Source organism: Panthera pardus, unplaced genomic scaffold, assembly GCF_024362965.1.
Source record: "Panthera pardus isolate Hobbes unplaced genomic scaffold, ASM2436296v1 HiC_scaffold_8, whole genome shotgun sequence".
In the NCBI taxonomy this organism is placed as follows: domain Eukaryota; kingdom Metazoa; phylum Chordata; class Mammalia; order Carnivora; family Felidae; genus Panthera; species Panthera pardus.
The window spans coordinates 149,183,740-149,196,048 of NW_026527013.1; the positions used below are offsets into that span (position 1 = coordinate 149,183,740).

General features: G+C 40.9%; 1 protein-coding gene across 2 annotated transcripts in view; it reads left to right on the forward strand.

The window, feature by feature from the left end:
* Positions 1–12,309, forward strand: part of LRGUK (leucine rich repeats and guanylate kinase domain containing) — a 109,249-nt gene that overhangs the window by 73,061 nt on the left and 23,879 nt on the right. Inside the window, exon 16 of one of the 2 annotated variants that reach the window (XM_053897576.1) lies at positions 5,397–5,981. In XM_053897576.1, coding sequence (XP_053753551.1) covers positions 5,397–5,404 — 8 coding nt within the window. In that variant the 3' untranslated portion in view covers positions 5,405–5,981. Of the gene's footprint in view, positions 1–5,396; positions 5,982–11,095; positions 11,236–12,309 lie in introns of those variants that run through there. The other variant, XM_019452784.2, reaches the window with a different exon arrangement.

The following is a 12,309-nucleotide window of genomic DNA, read 5'->3' on the forward strand; positions in this document are numbered from 1 at the left end:
GGAAGCTACTGGAAGGGAGTGGAAAATCTCCTACCAGCAGACCGTGGGGAGAACGGAGGTGCACCAGAGCCTCCGAGTGGGGACAAGTTCTCGAAAAACCCGGACTCCTGTCATCTCCGGTATTTTCTGTCGCCGACTGGACTCTCGTCATTTCTCATTTCTGTTTCATGGCTGGGAACATAGCTGCCAATACCTTTCAAATTTTACATCTGGTTTTACATCTGGCAGCTCCCACTACTAGAAAAGGATTAATTTACATGTTCCTTAATCCTGAAATTTAAAAAAAAATTCAGCGAAAGACAGATGGGCCTGGCTTGAATTAAATTAAATATTCTTAATCTACTCTGGCCAGAGACAGGGTCACATACATGTAACCATCAGGCACTCCCGCCCCCTGTCAGGTATACGGAGACTACATTCCCAGAAGACGGTAATTACGACCAAAGCAGCCAACCCAAGGTTTAGCTCCTAAAAAGTTGCAAAGATATTTAATGAGTGCTTACTATGTGTGTAGCAGCATCCTAAACTGTGTTTGGCATCCTGTATTTAGAAAATACAAAAATTTGAGGACTAAATGCCTGTAGAAATGGTTCTTACCATATACACGAGGTACGTGTCCACACTGTTGTATGCACGCCAAATATTATTTCAAGTCCAGGAGAGGACATTGATATTTTTAAAATCCAGGATGCAGAAATCCTCTTGGAAAAGCCTCTGTTATACCAATAATTACCGTTTGATTTATCTGGTTTGTCAAAGATGACAGTAATAAGGAATTTTTTTTAACATGTCATAACTTTTATTTAGTTCAGTTATCCAAAACGTTGATTGAGCATCTACTATGTGCCAGACACTATGATAGTTGCTAGACATAGTGGGATGATAAGGACACTTCAAGGAGCTCTTTTGTCAAAGGAGACCTAAGAGGGTCGATTACAACACCATGTGATCAGGACACTAGGAGGCCTCGCAGCATGCTGGGCTAGGCTTAGGGTCCAATAGACAGGCAAATCCATTTATTAACTTTTCCAGAATGTCATAAGGTTATCAAGAAAGGACACTGGATTCAGCCTGGGATGTGAGAATTGGATCAGAAAACACTTCCAAGAGGAGGTCCTCTTTCAGCTAAGTCATCAAGGTTGCAAAATTAGACTGATGGGACAGAGTGATGGTTTCTTAGAAGAGGGAACAGCGTGTGCTTAAGCATGGTGGTAAGAGCAGGCACAGCGTTTCTTATAAGGACCTGGATGTCAGGAGAGCGGTAGGTATTGGTAGATCCAAAGGGCATTTTGCGCTATGCTAACGAGCTTGGAAACTTGATCTTCTAACGAGGGGGAACCATTGAATAGTTAAATTTTTATCTTAGAGGCATGTGTCTAGACTTGGTATAGAAGATAAATTTAAGGTAGTCAATACAGAGGGTAGGAAGCACGGCTGGGAAGCTATCGCAATAGTCCTAACAGGGTGGTAAGGGCCTGAAATAAGGCACTGTGGCAGGAATGGACAGATTGAGGAAGTATTTGGATTGGACCCAGGAGGAGGACAGATGGTAAAAGGGAGGTAGAAAAAAGGATAATTACCCCTTTTTTAACGAGCTGTGAGTGGGGCATTTCAGAGACACCCACCGATACCTCACTTAGGTGAGAACTTGAGAAAAATACTAGGTTTCCTCCCTGGGCAACTGGTTCTGAGGCTCCTTAAACATTTGGGGTTGCATTTTTTTTCTTATTTTTTTTTAATCTTTATTTATTTTTGAGAGAGAGACAGAGTGTGAGCAGGGGAGGAGCAGAGAGAGAGGGAGACACAGAATCCGAAGCAGGCTCCAGGCTCCGAGCTGTCAGCACAGAGCCCGACACGGGGCTCCAACTCACGAATCGTGAGATCATAATCTGAGCCGAAGTCGGACGTTCAACCGACTGAGCCACCCAGGCACCCCTGGGATTGCATTTTTATTAGTGTTCTAAAGGGAAATGAGAAGCCAAGTTTCCCTTTGTTTGACTTACAGGAAGCTCTAGCTCCCTTCGCGGGGTTCATGATGGTTTAAGTTTTGTGTTTTGTTAGTATATAAAAGTGTCCCCAATTCAGTGCAGCTGGGCAGCATTGCGTTTGTAGTCCGAGGAAGGGAGTCAAAAAGATCATCAACTCCTCCATGGTGAGCGTTTTTTACTGCGTGTATTGACTTTCTCAGTGTAATGGAAAACTCTGGTTTTTAGTTGTCTAAGAATTGTCATGTTCCATCTACATTTACAGAGCTCGTATCACATCTATTTGCTATATTCCTCGGCAAAATGATCTCTATGGGAAAACAAAAGCCTCGCAAGCATTAGTCACTATTAGCTAATACAATCTTTAGCTTTTTCAGGGAAGTCTGGCACCTAGTATTCAGATCAACAGAGATAATAGTTCTATTGGGCATAAGAACCGTCTGCGAATATGTAAGGAACTAAATCAGTTATTTTCAAGCCTCAAAAGAGAATTGGGCAAAGGGTATGATTGGGTAGTTCCGAAAAGAGGAAAGAAAAATGGCCAAAATATATGTCAAAAAGTATATAACTTCCACTCCTTCCAGAAGTTAAAACAAAATTTTGGGGGAATACCAAACTGGCAAAGATGGAAAGCAAATTAATGCCTGTTCTTGGTGAAGTACAGGGTAAACACACTTTCCATATCATCACGGAGAAAGTAAATGGGTGCAGCTTTTAGGGGGGCCGTTTTACAATATCTGTCAGAGCCTTTAATTTTTTTTAATGTTTATTTTTGAGAGAGAGAGAGACAGCGTGTGAATGGGGGATGGGTAGAGAGAGGGAGACACAGAATCTGAAGCAGGCTGCAGGCTCTGAGCTGTCAGCACAGAGCCTGATGCGGGGCCCAAACTTGCAAACTATGAGATCATGACCTGAGCCAAAGTCGGGACACAACCAATTGAGCCACCCCGGCGCCCCTCAGAGCCTTTAAATTGTGACTGTCTTTAACTTCGTAATTCTAATCTAAGACCTACTATGGGGAAGAAATTGATGTAGAAGCATCATTAATGTCTTTATAATGAGATCTGGAAATAGTCTTTATACTAAAATCTGGAAATAGTCTAGTCATTTGAGATTTGTAAAAATAAGTTATGGGGAAAAGTTCTGGAATAGCCTTATGCGAGGATGCTATTTGCCATCATAATCATGTTGTAGAAGAATATAGAGAAGAGTTCAATATTTGTTCCAAGATTACGGAGAAAGCAGGTTAAGGAGGAATAGCCAGTATGGTTCCAGTTGTTAGCTCTTGGATTGTTGTTGTTGTTGTTGTTGGATTAGTGGTCATCTTTATTTTCTCCTTTATGCTGTTTACTATTTTCTAAATTGTCTATGAACCTGTGTTTATTTGGAAAAGGTTATATAGAATTAAATTCACACATATGAAAATCTGTAGTGTGAAAGAGCAACCTTATGTTCTATTTCAATCTGGCGTAATGAAGAACTTTCTAGAAGTTAGAAGTCATGCGCAAAGGAACAAACAGGCTTTCTCTAGAACTTACAGGCTCTGTGCTGGGAATTGTACAGGAAGCCTCCGTATGTTGGTTGATTAGTTGCACTGGATAAAATCTAAGGTTCCCTTTTTGATATGATCCATTTACTACAACTGGCTCTTCTGGCTGGCTCTGAAGAACCCAGCAGTCTCTCTTATTGAATACGGGGCTTACTACTAGGAAATCACACACAGTTAGTACTCATTAGAACAGTGGCTTTCAAACTTTCAGATCCAAAATCCATAACCGGGAATAGATTTTACAATATCATGACCTACACGCAGACGCACGTAGGAGACAGAAGTATAAAACATCCTCACTACACTGATACACCCTGATATTTTCTGTTCTCCTCAGTCTTCACTTTTCAAACTGCTGGTCATACGTAACCTACTAAATAGATTCTATATTCAGGCTGCAACCTGCACTTTGAAAACCCTGAGGTCTCTGGAGCTCTGCTCCGCTGCTGTTCCTGGAGGCTGTTGACCAGATGCTTCCCCGTGAAGTGGGATGGGTTGACATGATTTCTGCGGAATTCTCTCTGGGACAATAGCAAGGATCCAGTGTATTGGCAGTTTTGGTCTTTGTCAGTAGTAGGCCCCAGAGAAAATGTATCCAAACTTCACGTGCAAAAAAATAAATTCTTAGGTAAAGTTTAAAAAAAAAAAAAACCTCCAAAAAAATCTCGATCAATAGTGTTTTCTGCACTAAGTACTTAGTTGACTCCCTTTCCTTTTGCTCCCTGAAAAAATGACTTTTTGCTCCCTGAAATCATCTTGTTAATATAAAAGATGCCCCGAATTTCCACTTTAGATAATTGCACTATTTATATACTACCTAGCACAATGTGTTCATAAATGAATTTAATTAATAGCTTAGTTCAATGTGAAAGACATAATTCTGGAAATCACTTTTCTTTATTGACCAGACATTCAGAAAAGAGGAGAAAAGCCTAACCATTTCTTTGTGTTGATGATAGATCAATGATGTCAGACCACCAAATCTGGTTTTGAGAGTGCAGGAAAGATAAGCAAAAGCTGGAGGCCTTTTTTTTTTTTTTAAGTTTGTAACCTTAGGAATTCATAAATTGACACTAGCAGTCAATCGTTGGAAATTCCAGCACTAATACAATCTAGCGTTGTGACCTTGGGCAAGTTACAAAGTTCTCACGTAGGGACAGTAACACTACCTACCTCAAGATTATTGTGGGGATTGAATGAGTTCATATATTGAAAACCAACGTCTGGCACATAGTAAGAGCACAGCCTTAGTATGAGTGTCAGTGTTAACATGGAAGCAGGAAGAACATTTTAAATAGCATTTTATCATGAATTGGATTTAACAACACTGGTCAAAGTAGGCAGACATATTTGGCAAAAAGGATGGTCTTCTCTGAAAATCCTTTAAAAAAAAAAAACAACTTTAAACAACCCTGATCGAATTAAGGAGCTTAAACAGAATTAGAATAATATTGGGAAGAAGCAAAATGTAACTGAGATCAAGAGATTCATGGGCGTTAACACGCAGCTTGGAGAAGTGAGTTTAGGGAAACACCAGCTCTGAGCTTATTATGAAATTTACTTGTGATACACACATGAAACACTTTTCATAGCTCCTGGCCCATCGTACATGCTCAATAAATGGTTTTTTTTCGTATCAGATATGAACTTTAAAAAAAAAAACTTTATTGTCAAATTAGCTTCCATACAACACCCACTGCTAATAAATGTTATCTATTATCTTTACTATTGTTATTTCCTTATTGGTAAAATCAAAGCCATTTATATTCTATGTTTCAGTCTGGTTAGACAGTAAATGCTGTCACGTTATTTGACTCAGAAATGGACTACCAGACTGTAGGCGTTTTATTTGCCTTTTGTAGTGGGTTGAGACAAAGACTGACTTCTACAGGCTACTCCATCCAAAGACCTTCAGTTTCCATGGACAAAGAAAAGTAAAGTGAAGAAACCCCCCCCCCCAAAAAGTCTTTCCTAGAGGAATTGACCAATGAAGTAACATCTTTGAAAGAGTTGTTCTTCAAGGATGAGCCTTCAGGAAGTACCTCACACTTAACAGGAGCTGGAGCGTGGAGTTGGGTGGAAGTCCCATCACCAGCCTCCTCATCAAACATCATACTTAAAGGAGAAGAAGTCTTTCGTGTGTATTCAAGCTCCCTGAAGGTTTCTTTCCTATTTCCTGATTCTCCTTCCTCTTGCCCAAACGCTATACACATGCAGATCTTATGTATCATGTTTCCACTCTTGAAACTTACCACAATAAACTCATCCAATAAAAACAAAAACAAAAAAAAAACCCTGGGGCACCTGGGTGGCTCAGTCGGTTGAGCACCTGACTTCAGCTCAGGTCATGATCTTGCTGTCCGTGGGTTCAAGCCCCGCGTCAGGCTCTGTGCTGACAGCTCGGAGCCTGGAGCCTGTTTCGGATTCTGTGTCTCCCTCTCCCTCCCCCTCCCCCACTCATGCTCTGTCTGTCTCTCGCTCTCTGTCAAAAATAAGTAAACATTAAGAAAACTAAAAAAAACCAACCCTGAAATTCAGGGTACTATTGTCCTATGTTTTATTTTAACTTTATTTACTTACCTTTAAGTAAGCTCTACACCCAACGTGGAGCTCAAAACCTTGAGATCAAGAGTTCCATGCTCTTCCCACTGAGCCAGCCAGGCACCCCAGTTTTATGTTCTAATCAGGACATTCTAAATACAGGATGCAAGTACTATGTCCATTAGTTCAGCTGTACTGAGGAGGTTTGAAAGTGTGAAGTTCAATGTAAGGAAACATTTTATTTTTTTCCTCGTTCTCTCTGGGTGAGAATACACATTCACCTACTTTGCTTTGTCCTGATACAGAAGCCGTTCCCTGTTTAAGTCACTGATTATTCCTTTGATTGGAAACTGAAGAAAAGAGCACTTGACTGTTAGAATATCTTAATAAGTGTATTCATTTTACATGAACATTATTACTCTACTTCCTTAGACTGGGGTGGTAGCTTCCTACTATAAAACCTTATTTTGCTATGGAAAATTATTATGGGCACCGTGTGAAATGACTTTCTTTTGGTTGCTTTTATTCCTTTCTTGGAAGCACAGATAGACAAGACTTTCAAGATTTAATTCTGTCCTAGAAAAATAGCTTTTTTCAGAACATTTACTTTTGTGATAATACTTCCTAATGAACTGAGATTTTCTTTAATTTTCCACTACAAATTATGTAACTGTCTCATTAAAAATAAATAAATACTGTATCACAGGTTATTTTGCTTTAATTTGGTTTTGGCCTTTTTTATGGTTACATATTTAAGTATTGAGACTCTGTTACAGTGATTTTACAAGTATTTATATTTTATGTATGTGTATGTATTTAATCATGGTAGGAGTATATTATTCTTGTTAAAAAATACCCTCACTGTTACTAAATAAACATTTTTTTAAAACCCATTTGAGTGGGGGGAAAAGATGAATGATACTGAAATCTGGCTGAGAACTTTTGTTTGAAAACTAAAGCCTATCAGGGCACCTGGGTGGCTCAGTCGGTTAAGCATCCGACTTCGGCTCAGGTCATGATCTCACGGTTCGTGAGTTCGAGCCCCGCGTCAGGCTCTGTGCTGTCAGCTCAGAGCCTGGAGCCTGTTTCAGATTCTGTGTCTCCCTCTCTCTCTGCCCCTCCCCTGTTCATGCTCTGTCTCTGTCTCAAAAATAAATAAACATTAAAAACAATTTTTTTAGAAAGAAAAAGCCTATTTCCAAGACATACATTTCTTTTTTTTTTTTTTTTAATTTTTTTTATGTTTATTTTTGAGAGAGAGGGAGAGACAGAGTATGAGCAGGGGAGGAGCAGAGAGAGAGGGAGACAAAGAATCTGAAGCAGGCTCCAGGCTCTGAGCTGTCAGCACAGAGCCCAACACGGGGCTTGAACCCACAAACCACGAGATCATGACCTGAGCCAAAGTCAGATGCTCAGCCAACTGAGCTACCCAGGCGCCCCTCCAAGACATGCATTTCTAATTGTTTCCAAAAGGAGACAAATTCTAGTGTTGATTCATTTTTTCCCCAAGGTCTCGTTTAAATGTTAAAACCTTGGGGCGCCTGGGTGGCTCAGTCGGTTAAGCGGCCGACTTCAGCTCAGGTCACGATCTCGCGGTCCGTGAGTTCGAGCCCCGCTTCGGGCTCTGGGCTGATGGCTCAGAGCCTGGAGCCTGCTTCGGATTCTGTGTCTCCCTCTCTCTCTCTGCCCCTCCCCCGTTCATGCTCTGTCTCTGTCTCAAAAATAAAATAAAACGTTAAAAAAAATTTAAAAAAAATGTTAAAACCTTTATAATTTAAAGTGTTTAGTCTCATATTTTTGAACAGGAAAAGGACTTAGTTGTTTTGCTCTATAAGTAATCTTATGAATGTAGAAAAATTGGCCATTAAAATAGGGATTTTTGTTTCTCAAAATATTCACTGTCTGATCCCCACATTCTAATTTTATTACTCTTGACATGGCTCTGTGCCAGTAATGTCAGATCATCAACATTTTTAATTTTCTCTTTTATGCAGTAAAAGCCCTTGTTTAGTCTATGTGATGATATGATACTAAATATATACTCAAAATGCTTTATTCTGAGGTACATGGCTCACATCGCATTTGTTATTCAGGTTGGATTCTATGCTTCTTTTAAAATTTATGCAAATTATTTTAATTCACTTGACTGCAAAGGGATAGAAGTCTAAATACAAGGTCTAAGCCACTTAGAATTAATTTGAGATGTACTTCTGGTTGTTCCGGGTAATTCATTTATATTTTCCTGCATTTAATAATGATACTAATCCATAAAATAACTTTAAAATCTGTCATGCATCATTGAATTCAGTTGTGCTTCATTGTAGGTGTTAAAATTAACCTTTATACTGAAGAACTTGGTTGTTTTTATGGACTGTATATATAGATTTAATGTTGCCTCAAGGTTGTCTTTAATTTAGATACTTTGAGGAAGATTATGTTAAGAAGAGTTGTTGCAAGGTGTTAGGACGTTGGTAATATACACAGATATTAAATTGAGAAGCAGGATCTCTTAAGACATTAGAAACTCCTTTAAGAACTGTATGGAACTCTTCATTATGGGAGTTCCAAGTCATTAAAGTGGTGGCATTACAAAGTAGTTTAATAGTAATGTAAACACATTATCGTTACCCCAAATGTTTGATTATTGAGAAACCATAAAGCCATTATATTGTTGGAATTGTAGCTACATTGTATCATCGGATTGAACTTAACTTGTTCGCACACCATAATACAGATTGCTTCCGTCTCAGAAAGGTAGAAAAAGGAACCCTGACACTAATACTGTATTTTGAGCAAGTGCCTGTGTGTATGTTGTGTGTATGTGTGTGTACACACTCTCGCACACACATACACACACACATACGTACATACGTATGGTAATTTTGTGGAAATTATCTCAATGAATATAGCTTCTATTTCATTTTTGTCTTAACTTTTCTCAAATTCATCTGGTCTTTTCCACAATGCTCTCTGTTCTTAGGGTCCCATCAGGGAACAAGCTCACTCACTCGCTCTCTCTTTCTCTCTCTCTCTCTGGCTCTGGCTCTCTTTCTTTTAAATGAACACAGGATCCAACCTCTCCACCCCACTTTCTCCCTCTTGCTTCAGCCATGTCGATTTTTTTTTTTTTTACTGTTATTCAATTATGTTAAACACGCTTCTGGGTCCTTATACAAAGCACCTCTTTCTATGTGAGATGGTTTTGCCTCAGCTACTTGAATGCTTTTCCTGTGACTTTAGATCGCTGTCCAGATGTCGCTCCTCTAGAGAGGACTTCTGTGACCATCGTGCCATCTCTCACTCTGTCCCCTTATCTGGCTTCCCATTGCTTCGTTGCACTTCTTACCACCTGACGTTATCTGAATGTGTTATTTGTGTCCAATATTAGAATGTAATTCCCACAGGTCAGGACCTTCTGTCTACTGTTATATCCCCAGCCTCCAGAGCACTGTCTGGCACATGCTCGACAAATATGGATCGAATCGCTTTTCCATCATGAAGATTTAACAAAGAAGACAAATCCTTCTGGTGTAGACTTGCTCATTCATTGCACCTCCTGAGTCTCTCTCACTCTAGGCAGGTGCTGGAGTGTGGACCTTGAGCGTCCCCTACGTGATTACTTGCACTCATCTGCAACAGCTTTTTCCTTATTTTATTTGCACACGATAGCCACACAATTTGGTAGGAGTTCGAGTTCAGATTCCATACCAGCATGCAACACAGGATCAGAGGCCTGGTTTCCCCCAGGTGTTTCCACCCTCGGTCCAGGTGACACTGGTCCAGGTGAGACTCTGTCCGAGTACAGTCCCTGGGTCTGTGGGCCGAAACTTCCAGATGCCCCCTTTCCAGCTCCCCCCCTTATCAAAGAGCCCAGGTCTTCTGCATCAAGAACACGGACTGGCCTCCCTCAGTCCCCGAAGCACTCCGACTTCTTGGCATTGATTCCCACTCTTCTGACTTGGGACTTTTACTTCCAGCACGAGGAAATTTTTCTTTCTTGGCTTCTCAGCTTCGCTATGTGTACAAAACAAGTCTCTTGTTACACATCATCTAGTGTTTTGTTGTCTTTGGGTGAGGAGAACTTCCCACGTCTGCTCAGAGCAGACGGTGGACGTGTGGAAATCATTTATTTTAGGATTTAAAAAAAAATTAATGCTTTTTCTTTTTTTTTTTTTTTAAGTTTATCTATTTTGAAAGAGAGCAGACCCGAACTAGCATGAGTGGGGGAGGGGCAAAGAGGAAGGGAGAGAGAGAATCCCAAGCAGGCTCTGAGCTGTCAGCACAGAGCCCAACACGAGGCTCAATCTCAGGAACTGTGGGGTCATGACCTGAGCCGAAACCAAGAGTCGAGACGCTTCACCAACTGGGCCACCCAGGTGCCCCTATATTAGCATTTTTAAGGCAATATTCCTGAAAGTTTTAATGTTTGTATATATCCAAAGGCACTTACACTAGGGCTCTCTATAGATGAATGGTAATAAAATTTTAGCTTTATATTCTAGGTCGCTGGACATTCTAATGTTGTAAAGGAAACTTTCAGCATTATTTATGAGTAAATTCTGTTAAGTGGTGACCCCATCAGTATCCATTGCATTCTTTTTTTTAAGTTTCTTTTCAGCATTGCATGCTTTATTTTCTTCTAGCCTTTTAGAAGAATTTTGTTGAATGGAAAGTAATTATCAGTGTGACTTCTCAGTTACATATCTGGAAGGTATTGTATGAGCCAAGGTTTACTTCAATGCCCTTTATATGCCTGCATTGATGAGTACTAAGTATACTCCCGGGCACGTCTACTAGGTGCTGTGGCCTGACTTTATTATATTCAGTGATAACTATTACCTTGTTTTCTAAGACATTTCTGTAATTATCTCACTTTTCAGGTTGAAATGCACAGACTTTCAATATTCAGTTTTGCTGTGTTTTAGACCCATCCAGAGATAAGGCATTTCTCTTCCTTCAGAAAGTTCCCTTATCTTACTTCATGCCTTTGATTTTTAAACTTTGCTTCTTTCTCTCCCAGATGTGGAGACACCCCAGCTGAAATCTGAAGAGGCTTCTAGCAAGCTCACTGCCACCAGTTTGTGTGATTTCCTGGATGCTACAGACAGAAACTACTTTGTGAAACTGTGGGCCAAACTTTCAACCAAAAAAACCCCCGTGGTAAGGAGGGGTGGAGGGGTGGAGGGGTGGAGGGGGCTGGGCCCCTACTGAACACTGCACGGGTCGGGCCCGGAGGAGATTTGGCATTTTGAGACCAACTTTCGCCAAAGTTCTTCTCTGGTGTCAGCTGAAGACAAATTTTTGGCCTCTTTCTACACTTGTGAGAATAGACGTGGGCTCCACAAAGGGCATCCAGTGTGGCTTTGGTGACTACCTTTCCCCAGCTTCCCAGGCAAAACTCAGCTCTCCTAGTTACAAGAATAGAAAAAGCGCTGCAACAGAATAAACGCGGTAAAATACGCATTTCGGGAGAAAATTCGCTTTCTTGTTGGGGTAAGTTTCTGAGTGTTGTCGTGCCAAGCCTTCAGAGCGAGCCCGCTCAGAGGCCATGGTGTAGAAGTTGGCAGCACACAAGCCCGTCATGTGACTCTGCCCCAGTTCAGTTCTTTGACAACTCAGAAAAATCAGTGTGTGCGGGAGTATGGAGTGCATTGTTGGCTCTGCATGGAAATTAGGTTGTGCTCATTTTCCACCTAATAGTTTCATAGGACAATCTGGGAATCTGAAGAGGCCTAGATCATGGCCACTGCCGTCATCACCGATTCCACAGGACTTGGCTTTTGGTTGTCAGGTCCTAGTTTGTTTTTCCTTAAGGCTAAAATGTTCTTCCTCTTCCTCTTTTTAGTGTTTGCTTATTTACTTTTGGGAGAGAGAGAGAGACAGAGACAGAGGGAGACAGAGAATCCCAAGCAGGCTGTATGTAGCACAGAGCCCGACACAGGGCTCGATCTCACAAACCGTGAGATCATGACCTGAGCCAAAATCAAGAGTCAGAGTCTCAGCTGACTGAGCCACCCAAGTGCCCCAAGGCTAGGCTGTTCTAAGCAAATAATTATATCACGTTCTAAAGTCAGAGCCACGGGCAGTTCAAGAGAATCAGACTGGTTACTTCAGACGAAAAGTCTCGGGCTGCAGTGTATACAGGCGTAGCTCTGCAGCCTACTTGGATTAAGTCATAAAATGACAGTGTCGCGGGTACAAGACACAGATATCCATTCAAGTCAGCTTCAGTAA